The 27033-nt window shown below is 43.9% G+C and overlaps 2 protein-coding genes across 18 annotated transcripts in view; one reads left to right on the top strand and one right to left on the bottom strand.

Moving 5' to 3' along the window:
* RAD52 (RAD52 DNA repair protein) overlaps positions 1-2650 on the bottom strand; it is a 47291-nt gene extending 44641 nt beyond the window's left edge. For 2 of the 6 annotated variants that reach the window (XM_075122499.1, XM_075122492.1), the window contains exon 1: positions 2306-2650. The gene's annotated coding sequence lies outside the window, so the exon portion shown is untranslated. The remainder of the gene's footprint in view (positions 1-2305) is intronic. The other 4 variants (XM_048828978.2, XM_075122491.1, XM_048828961.2 and 1 more) reach the window with 3 other exon arrangements.
* An 83-nt stretch (positions 2651-2733) lies between these two features.
* ERC1 (ELKS/RAB6-interacting/CAST family member 1) overlaps positions 2734-27033 on the top strand; it is a 538100-nt gene continuing 513800 nt past the window's right edge. For 3 of the 12 annotated variants that reach the window (XM_048828774.2, XM_048828736.2, XM_048828793.2), the window contains exons 1-2: positions 2734-2902; positions 25615-26450. In XM_048828774.2, the coding sequence (XP_048684731.1) occupies positions 25782-26450 (669 nt within the window). In that variant the 5' untranslated portion in view covers positions 2734-2902; positions 25615-25781. The remainder of the gene's footprint in view (positions 2903-25614; positions 26451-27033) is intronic. The other 9 variants (XM_048828764.2, XM_048828750.2, XM_048828802.2 and 6 more) reach the window with 4 other exon arrangements.

Genomic DNA, 27033 nt, shown 5'->3' with positions numbered 1-27033 from the left:
AGAGTTTAGTGTCCTTTTTCTTTTGTAGAGAAGCCAAGTGTGTGTTGTAAATGGCTTGTCTAGTTTTTGTAAAGTCCAGCCACGAGGAAGTTTGTGTGGAAGGTTGGTATTTTATCGCTTCCTCAGCTCTTGTCCCCTAATGCCCCTACTCTACTTGCGCTACAGTGATAACATCTACATCATCTGGATCCATGGAAAAGAAGCCCTTGAGGAATTCCACCAGGATTTCAACAATTTCCATCCCACCATCAACCTCAGCCTGGACCAGTCCACACAAGAGATCCACTTCCTGGACACTATGGTGCTAATAAGCGATGGTCACAAACACCACCGTATACCGGAAACCTACTGACCGCTATTCCTACCTACATGCCTCCAGCTTTCATCCAGACCACACCACATGATCCATCGTCTACAGCCAAGCTCCACGATACAACCGCATTTGCTCCAACCCCTCAGACAGAGACAAACACCTACAAGATCTCTATCAAGCATTCTTACAACTACAATACCCACCAGCTGAAGTGAAGAAACAGATTGACAGAGCCAGAAGAGTACCCAGAAGTCACCTACTACAGGACAGGCCCAACAAAGAAAATAACAGAACGCCACTAGCTGTCACCTTCAGCCCCCAAATAAAACCTCTCCAACGCATCATCGAGGATCTACAACCTATCCTGAAGGACGACCCATCACTCTCACAGATCTCGGGACACAGGCCAGTCCTTGCTTACAGACAGCCCCCCAACCTGAAGCAAATACTCACCAGCAACCACACACCACACAACAGAACCACTAACCCAGGAACCTATCCTTCCAATAAAGCCCGTTGCCAACTGTGTCCACATATCTATTCAGGGCACACCATCATAGGGCCTAATCACATCAGACACACTACCAGAGGCTTGTTCACCTGCACATCTGCCAATGTGATATATGCCATCATGTGCCAGCAATGCCCCTCTGCCATGTACATTGGTCAAACTGGACAGTCTCTATGTAAAAGAATAAATGGACACAAATCAGACGTCAAGAATTATAACATTCACAAACCAGTCGGAGAACACTTCAATCTCTTTGGTCACTCGATTACAGACCTAAAAGTGCCAATTCTTCAACAAAAAAAACTTCAAAAACAGATTCCAACGAGAGACTGCTGAATTGGAATTAATTTGCAAACTGGATATAATTAACTTAGGCTTGAATAGAGACTGGGAGTGGAGGAGTCATTACACAAAGTAAACTATTTCCCCATGGTTATTCCCCCCCTCCATAGTTCCTCAGACGTTCTTGTCAACTGCTGGAAATGGCCCACCTTGATTATCACTACAAAAGGTTCTCCCCTTCCTCCCCCCCTACCCCCCTCCCGCTGGTAATAGCTCACCTTAAGTGATCACTCTCTTGTTACAGTGTGTATGGTAACACCCATTGTTTCATGTTCTCTATGTATATAAATCTCCCCACTGTATTTTCCACTGAATGCATCCGATGAAGCGAGCTGTAGCCCACGAAAGCTTATGCTCAAATAAATTGGTTAGTCTCTAAGGTGCCACAAGTACTCCTTTTCTTTTTGCGAATACAGACTAACACAGCTGTTACTCTGAAACCTATGATCACAAAAACACCAACCAATGCAGAGGTCTAGATCAGCCCATAGAGCCTGAAACAGTATCTCTGAAAGGTGTGAATTGCTCTATACCGCTCAGATGTTCAGGGATAGTAATTTAAATGCCCATAGTGTCAGTCATTTCATCCGCCTTGTAAAAAAGGAGCAGGAGGATCCTATATCTACACCAGCTACCGCAACACCCCACGTCGGGGTCACGAGGGGACTGGCCTTGGGAGACGCCCCCGCTCCTTCTGCTCTCCCAGTCGACGATCACGTTGATCTGAACGACCTCAGGCGAAGGCGTCTCATGTTGACAGCTCGTCGGGGGACGACGGCGGCGCTTAACCCTGTGGGCAGAGACACCGCCCCCCCATCACCACGCCCCCGCCCTTCCCCTCCGACTCCTCCCGAGCCTCTGCTCCCCCGCCTCTCCCATCCCGTGCGGGCGGGGAGGTGTCTCGTGGCCGCCCCCCGCCCCGGAGCGCGCGGAAAGTCGTTGCCGTGCCCGATGCGACACTAGCGCCCTTTCACCAACGAGGCCCCGCGTGCTCAGCCGAGAGCCGGCTTTGGAGTGGGGGCGGCGGCGTCCGCATCCCCCCGGCGCGATGCGGCAGGGCGCTGCCCCAGAGGGTCTACCAGCCAGTCACCGGGGGGGGGGGGAGGGAGTGGGGGCGGGAACGGCGCTTGTGCACCCACCGGGAGGCCACCTGAAGGGCGGGCACGACACGACCTCCCGCGCGGCTGGTCCCCCCCAATACCTGTGCGGGGGTGGGTGGGGGGGGGCGGGACTCCGCTCCTTCCTGCAGCAGCGCCTCTACCTTATGGACAACGTAGTGACGGCAAGCAGAAAAAGACAAACTTCCCGCCCACACCAGAGGCGCCAGGGGCGACGCTGAGCTCGTGACGGCGTTTTTGCAGCCACTTCGGCGCGCGCGCGCTAAGGGTCCAGCAGCAGCGGCCCCAGGGCGCAGCAGCTTCCTCGTCTCCCCAGCTCGCGCGGCGCCGGCAGCGCTCCAGCGGGCGAGGCCCGCGCAGGGGCAGAGCTTCGGCGCACAGCGTAGGGGGCGGGAGCTCGGCGTGTCGCGCGGCGGCGGCGGCGGCAGGAGGGCGGGGTTCGCAGGCTCGCGCCGGAGGCGGGACCGAGTGTCTCGAGCCGGGGCCGCGGGAGGGAGCCGAGCGTGAGGGAGAAGCGGGCGGGGAGGAGCCGAGTTTCAGTCTGGCTGGTGTCGCGGCCCCCTCGCTCCCCCTCCGTGGCTGACAGGCGGCAGCCGGAGCCCCCCGGGCGGGCAGCAGGTGAGAGAGGGGCCCCCGCGACCCGAGGGGAGCCTGGGCCGGGGCCTGCGGGGACCGGGAGCCGCCGGCTGCGGCTGAGGGGTAGGATGCGGCCGGGGATGCGAGGCTGAAGCTGAGGGGCGGCCTGGTACTGTAGGATCCGCCGCCAGCTCAGGTGGGTCTCGCCCCGGCAGTGGCCGAGACCCCTCCCTTTCCAGCCCCGCGCGCTCGGGCGGCCTGTCTGCAGGCTAGGAGAGCCGGGGGCGCTCGGGTGGGGCCGGGGGTGGCTGGCAGGGAGCGGGCTCTGCCTGGCCCCTTCTCTTCCTTGGTGCCGGGGGAGGCGCGGGGCCTGGGGCAGTCCTGCCGGCGCCTCGCACCCCCTGTAGCTCCTCGCACCCGTGTCTGGCTAGGGCGTTGTGTTTCTTCTGCCCTCGGGCACCTCTTCCCCCTGCGGGACAGCCCGGAGAAAGGAAACGGCAGGGATCGCATCGTAGCAACCTGCCTCTATTTCCTCCCGACGGAGACACAAGGGGGGTCTGTGTCTTCTCTGGTGACATTGCTCAGGGCTTGTGGGTGTAATAAATATATCTTGACTCTTTGATTTTTGTGACCATCACAGTAGCCCCCCCCCTCCGAATTTTGTATTCCAGTTATCCAACCCCAGTATTTGGATCTGCATTTACTGTAAAAAAAAAATTATTCTTAAATGGGGCAATAATATCTATTATATATCAGAGGGATAGCCCTTTTAGTCTGTATCCACAAAAACAACAAGGAGTCCCTTGGAACCTCTAACGACTAACAGATTTATTTGGGTGTAGGCTTTTGTGGGTAAAAAACCTACTTTGGATGCATGGAGTGAAAATTTCAGGTACAGGCATAAATATATATTGGTACATGAAGAGAATGGAGTTACCTTACAAGTGGATTAGCAGTGTTGAAGGTCAATTCAGTCAGGGTAGATGTGATCCAATCCCAATAATTGATGTGGAGGTGTCAATACCAAGAGAGGGAAAATTGCTTTTATAGTGAGCCAGCCAATCCCAGTCCCTATTCAAACCCAAATTGATGGTGTTAAATTTGCAAATTAATTGTAGCTCTGCAGTTTCTCTTTGATGTCTGTGTTTGAAGTTTTTTTGTTGAAGAATGGTTACTTTTAAATGTGTTACTGAATGTCATGTTATATATGGTATGAATGTCAGATATGTTGTTTGGCTTGAGGTATTTTTATCCAAATGCTGCAGAATCTAAAGTGTCATTACAAACTAATGAGTTTTTAATCTGTGGTGGCTGTAAATTAACCTTCTAAATGAAAAGTGAGTGTAAACTGATAGAGTGCTATGTTCCTGGGTCTGCAGACATCTTGAAACAATAGCTCTGGGAAAATGTGAATTTGCCTGCTCCCCATATCACTCTAACTAGGGTATTAAATCTAAAGCCTAATTATGAAACTACATGTTGTCATCAGCAAATTTTATCATGGATCATTTAATCATAGCCAATGGGGAATGGTGTGGGAGTAAAGCTGATGGTGTTAGGGAAAATTTGGCAGTGGCTTTAAGATAGCGTGTGTAGAGATAGAAAAAGAAAGCGGAGAGACCCACAAAAGACAAAGTGGTAGAGAAACAAAGTAAGGAGGATGGTGAAATAAGAGAAGAAGGAGACGTACCAATGCTGGTAAAGGTAAGAATATGTTTGTCATATTCTGTCCTTGATTATTTTGCAGGCCTCCCTTCGACGTCTGTGGTTGAATAATGGAAATGCATAGTTGTACACTTGTGCCCTGGCCAGCTCCAAAGAATGAATTTGACACCCCATAATGGTATTATCGCTTTGTCATTTAGCTCAGTACTGACTAGAGTTAGATGAGACTGTGGTTTAAAAAACCAAACAAACTAGCACCTTGACTATACTAATATGGCTAGGGCAGTAGTATAATAGTGAACATTATAAATAAATATAAATATACTGCAGTGAACATGGCCATTGGTGGCTAATCTATGATCACTTGTAGTGAGGGAGCTATTTGAAACTCAGCACACTGATAGTAATGGCACAGCCCAAAATCTTGGGATAGAGCATAGTTCTTGAATGCTACCAGAGTGGATAAAAATCAATGAATAAAAAAAAAAATCAGATTTTATTTAAATCAGATTTTTTGAAAAAAAGTTTTTTCCTCAAAAAGCATATCTTAAAGATAGATACATTATAGCTCAAAGATATCTCATCATGGAATAGGGATTATAAATTCTAATTCTATAGTATGAGACAATATATTCATGGAATGTTTAAGAAAAGATATGTAAATGAGTTCCAATAGCTCATGGATTAGGGACCCAATCTTATGGGGTTCCAGGGGCTTCTGTATAGATTATTTAGGTTAATCTTTCTCTCTACCCAATGGGACTCAGTGCTCAGTCTAGAAGATGAGCTCAGTGGTTTGAGCATTGCCCTGCTAAACTCAGGGTTGAGAGTTCAATCCTTGAGGGGGCCATTTAGGGTTCTGGGGCAGAAACTGGGGATTGGTCTTGCTTTGTGCAGGGAGTTGGACTAGATGACCTCCTGAGGTCCCTTTCAACCCTGATATTCTATGATCATTTGTTTCTCTCTTTATGGAAACCTTACAATACCATCAAAGATGCTTAGTTTTGCAGTTCTCAAACTGTGGATTTGTGTCTCCAGAAGTAACATACTTGTTAACAGCAAAAATGTTTTTAAATAAATATGTAGAGGTGAGAAATAACAGACCTCAACTCTGTTGTCCCTCTGCAAATTTGTGTACACACAGTCAATCTCTTACCTCTCTCTAAAAGTGCAAAGTTTCAAAAAGTTCAATGTTCGTTGGGTGCAGAATAGATCTGGACAAGGAGAAGAAGTCTGGAGATAAATGTGAGAAGTGAGGGACATATCCTTGTTTTGTTAAAATATTATATGTTTTCTGTTGAAGAAAACATGCAGAATACTTAACCTTGCTGTTTTAGTTAAATAAAACAATTTAAAAGTCTGTCTGGTGATGTTCTCCTCCTAATACAGCTTAGCAAGAAAGTCCTCTAAATATTAATGATTAACCTGTTGAATTGGAGATCGTTCACTTCCCAATGACTTCATAAATATCTGCTTCAGTTACCTTTGATAAATAAAATAACCAAACAATCGTTCATTTTCTGATATAGATGTAAATCTAATCTGAAAAGTTTTCAAAATAAATCAGTGTTTAAAAATGTATAGTGTGTACCTTCTAAAAATGAAACCTACATCTATCTCTGAGTTGTGAAGAATGTGTATTAAGGTTATAACAACCAACAAGAATGCACTTTTATGTAGAAAACCATGATTAAATCGAGTCTTCCTGACTAGTGATTTAAATCAAATCCACCCTGAATGCTATTTAATATGGTTGGATCTTTTCCATGTTGGCTGGCCAAAGTTTATTAAAACAAATTTAACTGGAACCAAGGCAGAATATAGACGTTAATAAGAGGCCCTGTTTATATTACAGGAGAAGTGTTATCCAGGAATGCTTTAAAATCTTTTTTAGATGAGAACTAGTACTGTTTCTCTGGCCATGTTATAAACGTTTATTAGGCCCTTATTTCATCAATAACTGGTTAGTGGCATGACTGGCTAAATGTTTACTAACTTGTGAATTTAATCATGGGCTACCCCTCAACTGGCCTCATCTGGCACGCAGTTGTTAGCCCAACACCACAACTAATAGTTTGCCTCAGATTTTAATAAGGGTAATGAGGAATTTAGAAGTAGTATCAGTGTGGCTAATTGGAATGAGGATATGGAGATAGAAATTACCATGTCTGAGGTGGAAGGCAAATGCAAACTGCTTGGGACCAAATCAGGGGGCCCGGATAATTTCCATTCAAGAATATCAGAGGACCAGGCGCATGAAATTGCAAACCCAAGAGCAAGGATTTTAATGAATCTGTAAACTCAGGAGTCATAACTTATTACTGGAGAATTGCTAAGATAGTACCTATTTTTAAGGGGGGGGGGCGGGAATTATCTGGGAAACTACAGGCTCGTTAGTTTAACCTCAGTTGTATGTAAGATCTTGGAATAGAGGTCCCCAAACTGCAGTGCGTCCCCCTAGGGGGCTGTGGAGGAATGTTTGGGGGGGCGCAGTGGGGCCAGGCCAGTGCCCACGGGAGGTAGGGAGGGAGTGCCACCTGGACCCTCCCTGCTTCCTGCTCTGCTCCGGTCCCACCCCTAGCCTGAGCTCCTGGCTGCAGCTCCATTCCCGGCCCAGGGCCAACGGTGGGAGTGGGTTGGGAGTGGAGCTGGGTCTGGTTGCTGACCCCCATTGCAGCCTGGCTGCGGCTCTGCTCCTGCCCCCAGCTTTGGCCCTTAGTCGCGGCTCCGGCCCCAGACCCACCTCCAGCTCTGGCACCAGCCTCGGCCCCCTTACCCATCTGCGACCCCCCCCACCCCTGAGCTGTGACCTCCCTCCCTGGCCCCGAGGGGGCACAGACAGTTGTAAGAGAGGGATGACCCTCAAAAGTTTGGGGACCACGGTCTTAGAACAAATTTTGAAAGAAAATACTTAAGGACATAGAGGTAAACAGAAATTGGAATAAAATGCAACATGGTTTTACAAAAGGTACATCTTGCCAAACCAACATTATCTCTTTCTTTGAGAAGATAACTGATTTTCTAGAAAAAGGAAAGGCAATAGATTAATCAACCTGGATTTCAATAAGGCATTTGATACAGTTCCACATGGGAAGTTATTAGTTAAATTGGGGAAGATGGGGATTAATACAAGAATTGAAAGGTGGATAAAGAACTGGTTGAAGGGGAGACTACAGCATATTATACTGAGAGGTGACCTGTCAGTCTGCATAGAAGTTACTAGTGGATTTCCTCAGGGATCGGTCTTGGAACCAATCTTGTTTTAACATTTTCATTAATGAACTTTGTGCACAAAGTGGGAATGTGCTAATAAAATTGGCAGATGACAAAAAATTGGGAGGTATTGCCAATCTGGAGGATGGGAATATCATACAAGAAAATCTGGATGACTTTGAAAACTGGAGTAATAGAAATGGGATGAAATTTAATAGTGCAAAGGTCATGCATTTAGGGACTACCAACAAGAATTTTTGCTATAAGATGGGGGCATATGAGTTGGAATTGGTGGATGAGGAGAAAGACCTGGGTGTATTGATAGATTGGAGCTCATAGTCGTCCTGCGAATGTGATGCGGCCATGAGAAAGACTAATGTAATCCTAGGATGCATTAGGTGAGATATTTCCAGTAGAAAAAGGGAGTGTTATTACCATTATACAAGGCACTGATGAGACCTCATCTTGAATACTGTGCAGTTCTGGTCTCCCATGTTTAAGAAGGATGAATTCAAACTGGAATAGGTGCAGAGGAAGGCTACTAGGATGATCAGAGGAATGGAAAACCTACCTTAGGAGAGGAGACTTAAGGAGCTTGCCTTGTTTAGCCTAACCAAACAAAGGCTAAGGGGAGATATGACTGCTCTCTATAAATATGTCAGAGGGATAAAAACCAGAAAGGAGGAAAAGTTATTTAAGTTAAAGAACAGTGTCGGCAAAAGAATAAATGGATATAATAAACTGGCCATCAGTAAGTTTAGGCTTGAAATTAGACGCAGGTCTCTAACCATCAGAGGAGTGAAGTTCTGGAACAGCAACCCAAGGGGAGAAGTGGGGGCAAAAAACCTAACTGGTTTCAAGACTGAGCTTGATAAGTGTATGGAGGGGATGGTATGTTGAGATTGTTTACACTGGCTTGTGGCCTGTCTGCAACTGCTAGTGGCAAATATCTCCAGCGGCTGGAGATGGGACGTAAGATGGGGAGGGCTCTGAGTTACTACAGTGAATTCTTTCCCAAGTGTCTGGCTAGTGGGTCTCACCAACTAGTTTAGGGTCTAACTGATTACCATACTTGGGGTTGGGAAGGAATTTTCCCCAGGTCAGATTGGCAGAGATCCTGGGGTGTTGGATTTTTTTTTGTTATTGTTGCCTTCCTCTGCAGCATGGGGCATGGGTCACTTGCTGGTTTGAACTAGAGTAAATGGTGGAGACTCTAACTTGAAGTCTTAAAAGCATGATTTGAGGATTTCAGTAACTCAGCTAGCAGTTATGGGCCTATTACAGGAGTGGGTGAGTGAGGTTCTGAGGGTTGTGATGTGCAGGAGGTCAGACTAGATGATCACGATGGTCCCTTCTGGACTTTAAGTAGGAGTCATTCCTGTAAGCAATCCAGTACTGGATTATCTCCCTGTGTGGATGAGCTTCCTTAATCATACCATTGTAACCAGTAAATTAAATCATCCCTTCTCCACTTACTGTGTGGGGTGAGGCATCCCACCCTGTACTTTCTTCACATATTGAGGGCATCACTCTGTCAATCTAACCCCTAGAGATTCTTTCCCTATATGTGAGCTATTCCAGAGCTCTTACGTAGCCGTTACCTGGAAGCTATGGGTAGATTTAAAGTATTTAACTTGTTTTGCTGGACAGCATATGTTCACTTTAGTATAGACACATGCAGCTATCCAGATCACAATAATTTCTACAGTGAAGACACTGAGACAGCAAAACCTTGTCCGATGGTGAGATTGAGACCTTGCTGACTCTTCTGGAGTGAAGGAGATTTAGTTTTTGCTAAACGTAAACAGAATGTGTTTCAGGGAAACCTCTAATCATTTTGCTGGAAGCAGGATTCAGCATACTGCTGACCAGTGATGAGAGGCTATAAAGAGCTTAACAAATAATATTGCTAACATATTATCAATGCTAGAAAACAATATTATTGCTCTTCTTGCAAGTATCTCATGTATCTATGGCTAAGACTGTTTCCTGGTACTGTAGTTGGCTTGTCACAGTGCAAATTCAGGAGGTGGCACATATGTTGCTCTGAACAAATGCCTTGTCTACACTAGTAAAAATCAGAGTTATAAATACCTACCTGTGTATATTTACTGGTGGTTAGCAATGGAGGAAGCAATAGTAAGAGCTTAGGCTTGTTTACCGCCATTGGCAACATGAAAAGGAGTACTTGTGGCACCTTAGAGACTAACCAATTTATTTGAGCAAAAGCTTTCGTGAGCTACAGCTCACATCCAAGTGAGCTGTAGCTCACGAAAGCTTATGCTCAAATAAATTGGTTAGTCTCTAAGGTGCCACAAGTACTCCTTTTCTTTTTGCGAATACAGACTAACACGGCTGTTACTCTGAAACCTGTCATTGGCAACATGGTTACAGTTATGATTCTACTGTTGTAGTGAAGAGTTAAGGGTCTACTTCCACCCAGAGAGAGAGAGAAACTGTATCATAATTGCTGAGGAAATATTTCTGTTACTGTGTGTGCACTATGAGAACGAGCTACATGTTGCTGCAAACTTCTAATCGTTGTCCTGATAAAATCCTGCTCTAAAGTTTACCAATCCATTTTGGTGATTAGAAGAGTGAGAATTATTTTAATCGGAGATAATATCACGGTTTGTTTTCATCCCTGTTTGACTTTCATTGTTTATTTGGGTTTTTTTGTTATTGCATCTGCTGTCTTTGATTTGTTGTCTTGTACATGTTAATTTTATATATCCCGTATTTCATGTTGGTTGGTGCTAAAACTGTGTTAGGGGCTTGACTTCTCCACCCACAACAGTCTGATTCTTAACTAGTGAGTAAGAAGACAGATGCCTCTGGAAGGAGAATTTAAATGACAACTCTAATTTGAATACATTCACCTGATTGTATTTGAGAATAAGCTGACAGTAATAAAATCACCAAGCTAGTGCTTTTGTCCAAGCCTGGAAAGGACACTGAGCACACAACAGTTTCAGCAAGGTAGGAAAGCAGTACTCAGTCTCCTTGTCTTAGCCTGGTATTAATGTATTTTAACAACTGAATTTACATAATGATGAAAACTTGCCTTATTTGTTGGGCACAGGGAAAAGATTATACATTCATTAAATAAGGTGGAGGTATGGTGTGGTCCAAGCTCCAGTTACCAAAAAAAGTTCCAGCCACAATGTGTGTAAAAACAGAATTATAGTGAGCCTTGTTTTGTTCTGAGCTGAATGTCTTTTGGACTAGAAAAGATTTAAACTAAAAAGGTTTTTTAAAAAAAAAACCTGAGCTGAGTGTAGCTTTTGTTTTTATAGTATATTTGATTATATAGTGTTTAAGAATAGTAAAAGGTCTAAAGAATGATGTCCGTTATTAGTAGAAACACCAATCTTTAAAGTGAAAATAGTATGTATCAGGTTATTCCTGATTACACCATATTTTATTGTTAATTCTAATAGATTTCATGATAGGGAATATGTATCTAACGCAAGGGTAGAGACCTGAACTGAGCTTTGAGGCAGAACGGGGCTCTGACTTTCATATTCAGAGGATTGTGGGTGGTGGGAGTATATTCTGATTTTAGAACAATGCCATTTTCTTCTCATTGCTGTCTTGCTTTAAGCTATGCTTTCCCGTGTGCTGATAAATGAAGGCTATAGGCCTCTCTCCCCATTTTTTCTTAGTATAAATATTCACGGATACAGTAACTAGTTTGAGGAAGTGTACAGCAACAAGGTGTAGCTGCTTTGTTTCTGCTATCTGCTAACAAAGACAAGTGACGAATTGGCAAATGGAAAGCAGAGCTGGATCCAGAAAGAGGAGATAAATCAGATTATCATATACTCCAGTTATTTCAGTGTGTGTGTGTGGAACATCTTACCTTTTATTCTTCTTTAATTAATCTGTCAAATTGGGAGACTGCCTAGGGTGACTGTCATTTGGGGTTACAAAACAAACACTTCTATCACAAGTGATAACACAATTGTACTCTTCCTCAGACTGTTAGGGTCAGAATTTGTTGTCCCTTCATGTTAATGAAGCAATTTTATGGCAAATCATGGTCATCTGGAGATCCTCTAACCAAATATTTCTTGAGAGATTTCTCTGGGGGAAATGAAAGAAATACAGTCACAAGTCAGATCCCTCCTCCTCACAGTGGTTTTTGTTGGTTGGCTGATGTTTCAGATAAGTGAATTTGAAAAAAAGAAATAACATTCAAATTAAAATAAAAACATAATTTATAAAAGAGATGTGGGAATTGGTGCCAAAGAATTGCATGTCTGGTAAAGATGGATCAATCTTAGTGTGGATGATTGCTATTTTTGTGTCTTCTTTCCTTCTTAATTTTCTTCATGCCTTTCATTCTCTCCTGTTGTCAGGGCCACAGGGATAACTAATATATTTGTTTTGAATGTGATAAATAAGTACAAATACCACTGATGTAACCCCTTGTTTATATAGTATTTTCAGCAAAGGTTGATTTGGAAACATTTCTCAAGACAAACTCCCTTTTTGTCCCTTTCCCAAATTTATTATTCATTAGTTCATTTTAACAAGGAGCAGTGATCCTTCCTCCCTTCTCAATTGAATTAACCCCCAAGATTCTAGAATATAGAAATAAGACAGATACTGTTAATTCTGTACTTGTGTGCTGTGCACAAGATAATAGCAGGTTTCAGAGTAACAGCTGTGTTAGTCTGTATTCGCAAAAAAAAAAAGGAGTACTTGTGGCACCTTAGAGACTAACCAATTTATTTGAGCATAAGCTTTCGTGAGCTACAGCTCACTTCATCGGATGCATACTGTGGAAAGTTTAGAAGACCTTATTATATACACACAAAGCATGCTTTGTGTGTATATAATAAGGTTTTCTAAACTTTCCCATAATAAGGTCGTCTTAACTTTCCACAGTATGCATCCGACGAAGTGAGCTGTAGCTCACGAAAGCTTATGCTTAAATAAATTGGTTAGTCTCTAAGGTGCCACAAGATAATAGCAGTTTTAGTCTCCTATTCATTTTGGTTGGGACATCTGTAAATTGTGAATTTTGTCTTTTTCTATGGCACTCAGTCACTATGTAGTGAACATTGCTATCTATAAAATGTCTGGAAGTTTTCACTTAAATGGAATTTTTAAAATATTTTTTGGGAAAATCCTTTCCCTGTTTTATTTCCTGACACTCCCTCCCCCCTTTGTTTTTAATTCCAGTATGTAGGCCACTTTCAGAATCGTTCCAGTGACTTCAGTTACATTTCTACCAGGCACCTAGTTCTGAATTGACTAAGATGGTATTGCTTTCCATGGGTCAGGTAATTCAATTCCCATGATTGGTAAAGGGGAATTTCCCTACCCACTAAGCAACACTGAATTAGCTCTTACACCTTCAGTGAGAATGAGAGGTGAAAGTATACATCTGTATGGTAGATATCACATCACTATGGTAGAGCAGATTGTGTGGCATCAGCTATCTTCTGTTACTTTTCTGTCAGGGACGTGAGTTATTTTCATTTTCTAAAGAAGCTATTAATAGTTTGACAAGATGCTGGCTAAGACAAAGAGGAGGCAGTTTCTCAAAGTGTGCCTTCTGGAGTGATTGAGTTACAATCAACACAGCAAAAGTTTTTAGTTTTTAGAGAGGGCATATGTTTTTAGGAAAGTGTTCTAATAAACTGAAATGCATAGGACAATACACTTTCAGTCCCTTTTATTTAGACTTAGCGCTTGTCTATACAAAAGTTTGGGAAAGAGAATCTAAATGAACTAAAGGTGTGAATTTAAAGTGGATTAGTTAAACCACATTAAATTCCTGTGTGGACACTGTCCTTCTGAATTTAAGGGGTTTAAACTGGGTTAAGTTAAATTTACCTGGTTTGAAAACAGTTGTGTACACGCGACACAATCTGTCACAAAAAGAAAAGGAGTACTTGTGGCACCTTAGAGACTAACCAATTTATTTGAGCATGAGCTTTCGTGAGCTACAGCTCACTTCATCGGATGCATACCGTGGAAACTGCAGCAGACATATTAACTTCACATTTATTGCAAACTCTGGAGTCCTTCTGCAAAGTGAACTAAGTTTGCTGCAAATTGTATTAGTTCTGTGTGTTTGTGTGGACACAATGCTGTTGTACACTATTTTGGCATGTGTCCAGCAACTATCGCACACTACGGTGCGAATGACAGTTACTGACCTTTCTCTTTATCTGCGTGCTCTCCTGTGCTTTGATATTAAGTTGCCAGGATGTCCCTGTCATAGTTGAGGGCAAAAGTACCTCTGTTTCCCCTCTGGTCCAGCAAGGACATGTACTTCTAGGCTTCTGGCTCCTCAACTGTTACCTCTCTTGGGTGGAGATCCATGTCTCTCTCCCTTCTAAATGTTTTTTTTCCAGGCTGCACAGTTCCCTGCGCACACTTATTCCCAGCTAGCCAGACTACTTAAACAGGCCAGTGTGTGTGTGCTTTGCTTTCTCTTCAGAGGCTATAAACATAACTGGCCACAATTAAGTTACCCACATAGCTCTTTATAAGCAAGCACATTTATTCTTTAGGAGAAAACATTAAAGAGAAAATATATTAAAAACAATAAAAGAACCTACATACATGCTAATAAGCTTGCCGGAGCTCACCCCCTCAGCTCTAGCAGGGACATGGGCAGGAGCCAGTCCTTTGGACCCTATAATGGGGTTTACTGTGGTTACAAGTTCATAACAGCCATAGCATAGAACAAATGCCCAGACTGCACAGCTCAGCCCATACCCTGTTTTTTTTTAATACAGCTTGGGACTTTGATCTCCAGCCTTTGGGAACAGGTGATCAGCAGAAAATGGTGCTCTCTTCAGGGCATAGATTCAAAAGTTTGGACTGCTAAATATCTGGTGGAAGGCATTTGGAGTCACCTCCCCCTAGATATTTCCCAGGAATTTCACTTTGCATACATTGTCCCAAAAAAATCATTCTTTGAATCATTGTTCAATATAGTCCTTTGGTTATCCTGACCCACAATAAATATAACCTTGGCATTTAATACAATGGACTCAAATATGTAAATAAACTTAGTTCAGTAAGGTTTTTCAAGGATACTTCAGGAAATGGCCACATTTGTCACAGTGCCCTCCACCATCTAAAAGCTGTCATAGGGCCAGATTTTGCCCATTTACTCCTGGATTCCACTGTGTCAGCATTGCTGTGATACCACAATAGAAGCCCCATAGCATGCTTTGCACAGCTGAATGGAGGTGTGCTGAGACAATGGTTCTCATCGCTATCTGAGATGAAGCATCAATACTGGAAGCTCTTGAGAACAGAACAAAAATAAAGATTTGTTTGTGGACATTGCAAAGCAGATGACTGGGGTGGCGAACAGTGCTGGATAAAGAGCAAGCAGCTCAGAAAGACGTATATTAAAATTAGCGATGGCAGAAAAATATCCAGCTGGGCATATATAGCCTGTCCAGTTCTGGAGGAACTGGACACGATTTTACGTAACTACGTAACCACCCAACACAAGAGTTTTGGAACCTGCTGCCTTTTCTCTTCTCCTCCTTCCTCACCTCCTCCTTCGCCCCCCCACCACGGATGACTAGCAAGACTACAAGGGAATAAGCACAAGGAGGCCAGTGAGGAGCTGTCCCCTAACTGTCAGTCTCCTGGGGACTGAGGTCCCAGGTAGAAAGCCAACCCGATTCCTGTCCTGCAGCAATGAGCCTGAATCCTAGCCAGAAATCGAGACCAGGACCCAAGAGGCAGATCATCTGGCAGGAACTATGGTGTGTAAGTGTGTAAATCTTTACAATTTATTATTATTGTGCTGCCATGCTAGATTCTGTTATGGGTGTCTCATGGCCTCAGCTATATTAGGTGGATGTGAGCTAAAATCCTTTGAGTCTCCAGTCCTGCCTCCCTTCTTTGCTCACACTGTCTGCTTGGCTCCCCTACAAGTGTTTCCAAGTTGGCAGCTGCTCCACCTGGTAATTTCCCTTTGTCATATGCTAAAGTATTGACTACTGACTATTTTGAATACCGTGGAGGGCAAATGCCCATCTACTTATTTTCCTTCTCAAATGCTCTTCCTCCCCTTTGCTCCCACCCTCCCCACAAAGCCTCCCCGAACAATTCCTGTTTGTCATCTCAAAATGGTGTCTGGCAGCATGGTGCAGCTGCAACCTCCATCGCACTCGCCTTCTGCAGCAGATTCAATGTGGGCAAAATTCACTGAGATGGTTACAGGAAAATTTTGGTTAGTATTCTCAGTTTACGTGTGGTACGCATGGATATTACATGCCTGTAAAGATACAAAAATTACTGCTCCCCGCTGAGGTACAAATGCCCTGTAACAAGCATTCTTATGGGGGAAGAATTGACTATCAATGCAGAATCCTATTTATTTTTCTCTGTACTTTCTGCAGGGGAGATAAAGCAGAATCTAAGACTAAGAAATTGCTCAATATTTGTCAGGATGTTATGGGGGATAGCCAAATGGTGACTTCCCCCTGGTAAAGCTCGCAACTCCTTTTTACTCCTGCAGCATTTCGGGGGGGGGGGGGGCGGCGGCATCTTAGTGAATAAACTTCACAGCATATCATGCTGACCTACCCTTTTTCTTTTTGAATAAGGCCATTCTTTGCCTCCTAGTCACTGGTCTCAGTGTAATGTCCTTGAGAGTCAGGACAGCCTAAAGGGGTTAATTACCCAGTTCGCATCCAGAAATGCTGCCCCCTGCTTGCCCTAGCCCATACCCATCCAATACCATGTAAGCACCTCCAAGGCACAACACAACTGCAAAGCCAGACAAGATACATAATTCCCATCCCCAGCCTCCAAGCCATAATGGCAAACCCAAACAGCATATATTGCACAAACACGTCAGTGCACCGAGCACTATCCTTACCATCTCAATATTGGTGGCCAGAGAGGTCGATCTCCCAAGAGATTGTGATAGTGGCCCAGGATAGTGTGGTAGTTGCCAGGGAATGTATTACCATGGCCAAAGAGAGTGGAAAAAAGAGGGAGATACAGTATTGAACTCATAGGTTCAATACTAAGCCAAAATGCTGTACTTAAAAGCATATTGCTGTTGGGGTAGCAGACACAGCTGTCCTGTAAACCAGGATTCAGCCATGTTCTTCAGCCCCTGGACAATACACAATACTAAAAATTATAGAAGATTAGGTTTGGAAGAGACCTCAGGCGGTCATCTAGTCCAACCCCCTACTCAAAGCAGGACCAACACCAACTAAATCCTCCCAGCCAGGGCTTTGTCAAGCCGGGCCTTAAAAACCTCTAAGGATGGAGATTCCACCACCTCCCTAGGTAACTCATTCCAGTGCTTTACCACCCCTCCTAGTGAAATAGTGTTTCCTAATATCCGACCTAGACCTCCCCCACTGCAATCTGAGACCATTGCTCCTTGTTCTGTCATCCGCCACCACTGAGAACAGCCTAGCTCCATCCTCTTTGGAACCCCCCTTCAGGTAGTTGAAGGCTGCTATCAAATCCCCCCTCACTCTTCTGCAGACTAAATAAGCCCAGTTTCCTCAACCTCTCCTCATAAGTCATGTGCTCCAGCCCCCTGATCATTTTCGTTGACCTCTGCTGGACTCTCCAATTTGTCCACAATACTCCAGATGTGGCCTCACCAGTGTCAAATAGAGGGGAATAATCACTTCCCTTGATCTGATGGCAGTGTTCCTACTAATGTAGCCTAATATGTCATTAGCCTTCTTGGCAACAAGGGCACACTGCTGACTCGTATCAAGCTTCTCATCCAATGTAATCCCCAGGTTCTTTTCTGCAGAACTACCACTTAGCCAGTTGGTCCCCAGCCTGTAGTGGTGCATGGGATTCTTCCGTCCTAAGTGCAGGACTCTGCACTTGTCCTTGTTGAACCTCATTAAATTTCTTTTGGCCCAATCCTCCAATTTGTCTAGATCACTCTGAACCCTATCCCTACCCTCCAGCGTATCTACCTCTCCTCCCAGCTTAGTGTCATCTGCAAACTTGCTGAGGGTGCAATTCATCCCATAATCCAGATCATTAATAAAGATGTTGAAGAAAACTGCCCCAGGACCAACCCCTGGGGCACTCTGGCTTGATACCGGCTGCCAACTAGACATCGAGCCGTTGAGCCAGACAATCTAGCCAGCTTTCTATCCACTTTATAGTCCATTCATCGAATCCATACTTTTTTAACTTGCTGGCAAGAATACTGTGGGAGACCATATCAAAACCTTTGCTAACATCAAGATATATCACGTCCACTGCTTTCCCCATATCCACAGAGCCAGTTATCTCCTCGTAGAAGGCAATCGGGTTGGTCAGGCATGATTTGGTGAATCCATGTTGACTGTTCCTGATCACCTTCCTCTCCTCTAAGTGCTTCAAATGGTTTCCTTGAGGACCTGCTCCATAATTTTTCCAGTGATTGAGGTGAGGCTGACCTGTCTGTAGTTCCCCAGGTTCTCCTCCTTCCCTTTTTAAAAGATGGGCACTGTATTTGCCTTTTTCCAATTGTCCAGGACCTCCCCTGGTTGCAGTGAGTTTTCAAAGATAATGGCCAATGCCTCTGCAGTCACATCAGCCAATTCCTTCAGCACCCTCGGATGCATTAGATCTGTACCCATGGACTTGTGCATGTCCAGCTTTTCTAAATGGTCCTTAACCTGTTCTTTCACCACTGAGGGCTGCTCACCTCCTCCCCATACTGTGTTGCCCAGGACAGAGGTGTGGGAGTTGACCTTGTCTGTGAAGGCTGAGGCAAAAAAAGCATTGAGTACTTCAGCTTTTTCCACATCACCTGTCACTAGGATGCCTCCCCCTTTCATTAAGGGTCCCACACTTTCCCTTTTTCTTTTTGGTAACATACCTGTAGAAACCATTCTTGTTACCCTTCACATACCTTGTTAGCCGCAACTCCAGTTGCGTTTTGGCCTTCCTGATTACACTCCTGCATACTTGACCAGGGAGGAGTATATGAATATTGCTCATCTGTCCAAGTTTCCACTTCTTGTAAGCTTCCTTTTTGTGTTTAAGCACACTGAAGATTTCACTGTTAAGCCAAGCTGGTCGCCTGCCATATTTGCTATTCTTTCTGCACATTGGGATGGCTTGTCCCTGCGCCCTCAATAAGTCGTCTTTCCCCCTCATATTAGCCTCCAGGGGGATCCTACCCATCAGTTCCCTAAGGTAGTCTATCTGGTTTTCTGAAGTCCAGGGTCCATATTTTGCTACTCTCCTTTCTTCCTTTTGTGAGGATTCTGAACTCAATCATCTCATGATCACTGCTGCCCATGTTGACCAGGAATACAAGTAGCTCCTCCCTGCTATTCCATAGCAGCCATGCTCCCAGCGGCCATTCCCTTCGCAGAGTGAACAGACAACAATTGCAGCTGGACGTGCAGCTCTTTTGAGCTCTCTAGCACCTCTGATAACTTTGAGCTGAATCATCCAACCTGTTAGCCAGGATATATTTATGGTGTATGGCACACCACATTAATATGTATTCAGGACTGACATTAACTACAACTGTGAATTGTATTTCTTTTCCCAGAATGCTGGTCATTCATGCTAAGGTATATCCCATAATACTGCAATAGCTGAACTTTTCTCTTGGCACAGGCAAATACAGAACTAGTCAGAAACAAAATGTATGAATAGTATGTCTTGGTACAGGTAGGTGCCTCCACACCCCAATAACCCCTGGAATGTGGTATCCAAAACAAAGGTAAGGGAGGTACAGGAAAAACAAGTACAGACTGGTGGGTGATGTATACCGTGCTCTCAAACTTGTAAGCAACTGTGCTGTACATATAGGTAATCCTAGATGCCTATTTTTGAAGCAGACCTTCCATGTAAGGTTAGTGCTGCGAGATCGCTTCCCAGAAAGCGTGGTATGTGTGTCTCCATTTCATGCTGTAATTCCTTGTTTTTGGCTAGTAAGCTGACTAAGTTTGGCAGTTGGTTTTCAGATATTTAAAATATCAAACCGTAACTGGTAATTGGCTATACCTAGTTAACAACCCCCAGAAGTACCATGAACAAGAAGAGGCGTTGGCAAGGCATATACTTGCCTGTCACTTTAACTGGTTTTCCAGGTTACTTCAACTTTCCTTCCCCCTATAATTTTAGAACATAAGAATGGCCATACTGGGTCAGACGAAAGGTCCATCCAGCCCAATATCCTGTCTACCGACAGTGGCCAATACCAGGTGCCCCAGAGGGAGTGAACCTAACAGGTAACGATTTAGTGATCTCTCTCCTGCCATCCATCTCCACCCTCTGACAAACGGAGGCTAGGGACACCATTCCTTACCCATCCTGGCTAATAGCCGTTAATGGACTTAACCTCCATGAATTTATCCAGTTCTGTTTTAGTTATATAGTTATAGTTCTAGCCTTCGCAACCTCCTCAGGCAAGGAGTTCCACATGTTGATTGTGCACTGAGTTCTGTGCTTTGTTCTGCCCTTTACTGCACAGTTGCACTTTCAGTTTTAGCTTCACTGTTTTAAAGGTTTGTTTACAGTTGTTAATTAATATATTTGTTTTAAAATATATTTTCATATTCAAAATTATTTTATTATTGGTTCAATTAAAAGGTAACGTTGCTATATTAGTTGGAATGTGTTTTGTTTTTTTTCCCCCTGTTTCCAATCTATTCTACTAACAGCACCACTTTCCTTTCAAACAACCAAATGCACACTCCCCTACTACTGTGTGTTTGCTGAGTTGGTAGAAAAAAATTCTTTCTGTCTAAGTGGCCTGAGAATGGTTTCATTAACCAGGGAAGGAGAGGTTAATTTGCATCTTCTAAGATAATTGGAACAACCTCCCCATTATTAATGTCCACAGTGATCCTGGGGGCAAATACAGTAACTCCTCACTTAAAGTCATCCTGGTTAACGTTGTTACATTGATGATCAATTAGAGAACATCGCCTTTAAAGTTGCGCAATGCTCCCTTATAATGTTGTTTGGCAGCTGCCTGCTTGGTCCACTGCTTACAGGAAGAGCAGCCCGTTGCAGCTAGCTGGTGGGGGCTTGGAACCAGGGTGGACCTGCAGCCCCCATCAGCTCCTCGCTCCCCTAAGTTCCCTGTGTTATGATTTCAACATCTGTAACTTGGCAAGTTCTTCTCCCGGCATGGGGTCTTTACCAGATAGTCATGGATGCTTCTTGATTGTCAACACCTCTGTGAGTTTTTATGTTGCCACTACAAAGGTATCCTCACAATCCGTGTGCAGCACTTCTGCTTACAGTGTCCTTCGACCTCAGCCCTCCTCTCCAGGGAGAGGAAGTGATCTCATCAGCCAGAGACCTGGCTTCCCCAGGGCTCTGCTAGCCCCCTCTCCTCCTTTAGATGCTTTTTAAGTATCTTCTCAGTTGATGGGATAATTAGCCCCTTAGCTCTGATTAGGTAATTAGGTCGCCTGTTCCCGAACATGGCTTTTCTGGGGGAGCTAGTTAGTGTCTAAAGGACCAGAGTGCTCGGTCAGCTGCTGGCTGTCAGCACTCTGTCACAACATTCCTTTTCTCTTTTCTGGGGGATGATGGGTCTTATGAGGGGTCCAGTCACTAGCTCTGTTTTTTCAGTACTTTCAGGCAGGACAACATTGATATTCTTGTGATCCCAGACTAGAAATGTGAACTTCTGTTCCAGGCCAGAGGAGGACAGCCATCTATGCTAAGGAGATATTTAGGCATCTATTGAGTGACCAACACATCTTGGAATGGAGGGGGCTCATGAGTTGCAGAGGTGGCCCTGAAAGTTTTCCCTGCCCTGGAAAGTACCTGAGCATCTGGACTTCCTACTACTTTAGAAGTATGCTTGTGTCACCAGCCAGCAATGGTTGAAAATTCATGGTAAAATCAGTAAGATGCTGATTTAGCATGGAGATGCAGTACAGCCTCCTCACTAGCATCTTGCATCTGTGCACAAACCTGACTGACTGCCAGCCATGGGGACTCCTAATACAGCCGGCCAGCCATCCTCTTCTCTAATTTGGACTCTCACACGGGTTTTGTTTGAACTCATAACAGCCAAGTTGTTTTGGGACTCAGTTTATAGGCATTCTGGGTGAATATGGGAGTGGCTGATTTATGAGGTGTGCTGTATTATTAGACTGCTGTTAGTTGTAGAGCCCAACCCATACTTCTAACAATCAGAGAGTAACAAGTAAAATATTTAGTAACTCCTTGTTTAACTTTTTTCCTCTTTTGTTGTGTCCATCCTGAATCCCACGTGGTGTGGGGAGGAAAAGTGGGGGGAATGCTAGAGGAATGGTGTGGCTTCCACCCTGAACAGAAGCACACCAGCACCCTGATTTGCATTAATAACTTAATAGGGTCATACGCTGGAAATCTATCCCATCCATATATCAATAAGAAACAACAGAGTGGCAGAAACTTACCGGGCTCTTGTTCTAGCGTTTGTTCCTGGTGCCTGTTCTGTAGTGGGCCCCTGCGCAGGGCTGTCCTCAAACAGCGCCTTCTACTACAGACCCAGGATTTGCTGTAGCTGCTCCAGCTGCATAGCTATTCAGTTATTGGCCTCAACACCAGTGTCACCTCTTGCCCTGCATCTGATGGCTGGTTGTCCTGTGGCATTGTCTGTGCCTAGGGGATCATAAGGGTGCCATTCTTGCTCAGCAGATTGTCAGGCATCACTGTGCTCCCACTGCTTGTTACAATTCCCAGTACCCCATCAAATTCTTTGTGAAAGGGACAGGAAGATGGGTATTTCAGAGGTGCTGTTAGAATCTTTGACTTTTCAGTAATTTGACTTCAGCCACTTGATTTGCTTTCTGCATTTTTCTGCGGTCTGATCAATTCCCAAAACCACCAGCTGCTCAAATATAGCTTTGTAGATCTGATCATTTCTTGTACTCTTAATGAAAATGAATATCTTTCTCGTTTTGTGCCAGAGGTTAACCAGAATCCATCTGTGTTCTGGCCAGCTAGCAATATGCTTGATGCAGGACTTTTTCTTAGAGTTGGCCATAGGTAGTACACACAAGGGTTAACCGTTTCCAAATGAGTGGTGGGTGTGGGTGTGTAAATGAAGGGTTAAATGCTGAGCAGCTACATTTGAACCAGGTGGTTTCTTCTGAAGTGAGTGGGAAGGTTTGTGATGGAAGGGCTGAGGAAAACAGCTCTAGAGAACTGTTGGATAGTGTTGGTGGAATCTCCAAACCTGAATCTGGTGACCTGAATTTGATCTGCATCCACATTGCAAACTGCTGGGCTTTGTCCCATGTCACAGCAGGACTTGGGCTCTGACCCACCTCCCTAGCAGGGTCTGCGGACCTGAGTTAGACTGGTTTCTGTGTCGATGGAAGGGTTTTTAAATTTTAAATCTGAGTCAGAGCCTGGGTTTAGTGTGCTATGTGGGCATACTCTTAAGTGGCCTTAATTAGGTATAGCTCAGATAAACCATATTAAGGCCATTTCAGTTCTGAATGAGCGGGTCCACACATATTTAGTGTGGTTTGATTAATCTGCTTTAAATTCACACCTTTAGTTAGTTTGGATTAATTTTCCTGAGGCCTCATGTGGACAAGCCCTCAATGAATGTGCTTCTTATACTGTTTTGGAAATAGTATAATCTGATTTGCATGCCCTTATCCAATGTGGCAGAGCAGGAATGAATAAACTAGTAGTCCAGACACTGAAGATGACTTAATCAAACTGATTTTTTGTCAAGTTCTTGTGCAAACAAATTGGCTACTTTGCTGTTTTATTTCAAGATCTAGAGCATAGTCTCTTGACAATTGACCAGCCTAATTTTATGACACTGTAGACTTTACTGTGAAAGGGAAGAATCCTCCTCTGATTCACATGGGAATAAGTGAACTAAGAAGGCTTTTCCATCTCTAATTCCTGACTTCAAAAAAAAAAAAAAATCCATGGGCTACCATGTTTTGGTTTTGGCACCCAAATAGCTTACTGTGTTATAAACTGCGTTCACTTTTTTTCTGTGCCTGAGCTTTTAGCCAGGATGGGCAGGAACGGTGTCCCTAGTCTCTGTTTGCCAGAAGCTGGGATTGCGTGACAGGGCGTGGATCACTTTATGATAACCTGTCTGTTCATTCCCTTTGGGGCACCTGCCATTGGCCACGGTTAGAGGACAGGATACTGGGCTTGATGGACCTTTAGTCTGACCCAGTATGGCCGTTCTTATGTTCTTTTAAAGTAAGCTTGAGCAATGCCAACTTAGTGCATCAGCCAACTGTTCAGATACATTGTGATCACTTGTTCAAGAAAGGGTTCAAGTGAACAAATACTTTCACACCTATTCACAATTTTGCTAGCAGTAGTTAGTGAACAGGACTTGAAAAACAGTCCATAGAGCAAGGTAAAAATTTCCTGTGCTATTGTCCCTTCTGAAATATAAAGGAAACAGCAGTATACTGTTTGTAAATTGTAATTTAACTTTCTATTTTTAAAATGTGATTCACTGCCTCTTGTTTTTTGTTGTTCCTTTTTCTGCCTTTAGTCCACTTTTTTCTTCTTTCCCTTAACAGTTCGTAGTTTATTTTCTTTGCATTGTTTTCAGTGTATGTTCCCTCTTTTTCTTCTCTTTACCTTTACCTTGTTATCTTTTCCCATATTAAGTTTTGTAACTCACCTATAATTTTTTCTCTTTCTATTTATCCAAGCATCTCCTTTAGTACCATATTCTCTCTCTTAACTTATCCCATCAGTCTCTTCCATCTGCTCAACCAGAAATATCACCTCATCACAAAACATATCTTCACTGATGGGACTTGGAAATTTAGTCAGACACATTGTAGCCAGAGGACCAAACATACTGGCCAAAAATAGGGTGGAAGGGGAAGGGAAGGGGCAGGGCAGTGTCCAGGTGAGAGTCATAGAATGGTAGGACTGGAAGGGACCTCACGAATTAGCTTGCCCGCACGTGATCTGCTTGGAAGGAGGAAGGTGCTGTCCTTGAGCCCTTCTCAGGTGCTCCATCTTTATCAGCCTCTGGCTAGTTGATGTGTAATAAACTTGGTCTGCTTTCCCTACATTTTCTGCAGTCTCCTCATATCTGCTGAAAAGAAAGACGGAACACTGTTGGCTTTATTCTCCCCTTTCCCTGAGTTGCTCCAAGGATGATGGTGGGGGATCTGCTTTCCTTATCATGCCTTGTTGTTTGTGGAGGGAGTCCTCACAGCATAATAGTTCTAGTGTGTGCATCTATTGCTGCTTAGAGCTTCACTGGCAGCAATGACTTGACTCTTGTCAGTGTCCCTGCTGACCACAGAGTTCTGAATGGCGGCAGTGTAGACTGATAAGACTCTCTCTGAGGAGTGACCGAGGCCCTGGAACTGTCTGCAAGTGAATTTAAAAAAACAGCACTGCATTAGTTTACACTAGGTTCATATTTGGAGGATCATTTTTACAGCCATGGGGTCTAGAGACTTTATTTTTAAATGAAATCTCAAGTTGCAGAAGCTGAGGCACTTGCCTGAGAAAGATTCATATTTGTTGAGTGGGTTCAAGTTTGTTTATGAAATTGAGTTTCCTGACAGAAGCTACAGTTTAGGGAGGGAGGGGAGCAATTTGAAAGGGGAAAAAGATTGTTCTTTTGGAGGTTAGACCATGCCCATAGCAAAATAAACGGTCTGAAAAATGATGGAGGCATCTCTTTTGGGTTTGTCATTTTACAGTGATGACAGCATAGAGAAAGAACCTATAACCATAAAACTCACTTTAAGTTTGATTATTGAGGTTTTGAAAAATTACATTTTTGACAGCTGTAACTAGTTGGAAGTATTATGGAGCAATTGGGAAGTAACTAATAGAGGACACTTTCCACTTGTGTGGGTCAAAGTGGAGATATATATATATTTTGAGATATTGGGTATTGAATGTGTGTTTTTTGTTTTTAATTGATACAGATACAATCTCGAACACCATGAGTACGTGACTTCAGAAATGGACAACTGGATCTATTATAAATTGTGATTGGCCTTAAGCTGACTTGCAACCATAGAAAAACCTCACAGTATCTCTCTCTCATTCCTGCTTGACACCTATATAGTCACCTTGCGCCACCAGTTCAATCATGTATGGAAGTGCTCGGTCAGTTGGTAAAGTTGAACCAAGCAGTCAGAGTCCTGGGCGTTCACCAAGGTTGCCAAGATCACCGCGCTTGGGTCATCGTCGAACCAACAGCACAGGTGGGAGCTCTGGAAGCAATGCTGGGGGTGGGAGTGGGAAAACACTTTCCATGGAAAATATTCAATCCTTAAATGCTGCCTATGCCACATCTGGCCCTATGTATCTAAGTGACCATGAGAATGTGGGTGCCGACACCCCTAAAAGCACCATGACTCTTGGCCGATCCGGGGGGCGGCTGCCTTATGGTGTTAGGATGACTGCTATGGGTAGCAGCCCCAATATTGCCAGTAGTGGGGTTGCCAGTGATACTATTGCATTTGGAGACCACCACCTCCCTCCAGTGAGCATGGCATCCACTGTGCCTCACTCACTGCGCCAGGCCAGGGATAACACTATAATGGATCTGCAGACACAGCTCAAAGAGGTGCTACGAGAAAATGATTTGTTACGCAAGGATGTGGAGGTGAAAGAAAGCAAGCTGAGCTCCTCCATGAACAGCATCAAGACCTTCTGGAGTCCTGAGCTAAAGAAGGAGAGAGCCTTAAGAAAAGATGAAGCTTCAAAAATCACCATTTGGAAGGAGCAGTATAGAGTGGTACAGGAAGAAAACCAGGTAAGTTATGCAAGGTCATTGTTGAACTTTGTGTGTGTGTGTGTGTGTGTGTGTGTGTGTAGGACTGAATCAGTGGGTTGTTTCTGTTTTACTCTTGGACTCTACATTGGATTCCACCTCTAAGTTAGTTAGGTAGAATGGGTTGGGGGCTTTCCCCAGGTAATGGAAGAAGTTTAAAAAAAAATAAGTATTTTCAAACCATAATGCTACTTGTTGAACAAAATTCTACGCTAGCAGAATACCAAGCCCTCTGAGCATGGGTCACCTGTTGTGCTGTTGGGTGTCATGTAGTATTTGGGTGTGGATTGATATTAACCAGTTAATTTATTTCCCTTTAAATATCAGGTTATTCTTAATTGATCTTTATTGATATTTCTGTAGTGCTTATTGCTGTAATATCTGAAGCATTTTATGTGTTTATGTGTGTTAAAAAAAGTATCAGTTCCTAACAGAGGGTACTGTTCAACTTCTGCTGAATATTGTCTAAGTGAAGCCAAAGTGTATTTGGTATCATTTTAGAAACTGGCTAAAAATTGCAGGTCTGGGGATTTCTGAAATGGTTCTGAATAGTTTGTCCTTGGCT

Source organism: Caretta caretta, chromosome 1 (genome assembly GCF_965140235.1).
Source record: "Caretta caretta isolate rCarCar2 chromosome 1, rCarCar1.hap1, whole genome shotgun sequence".
In the NCBI taxonomy this organism is placed as follows: domain Eukaryota; kingdom Metazoa; phylum Chordata; order Testudines; family Cheloniidae; genus Caretta; species Caretta caretta.
The sequence above is the reverse complement of the archived record's forward strand: the minus strand, read 5'-3'. Positions and strand labels throughout refer to the sequence as shown.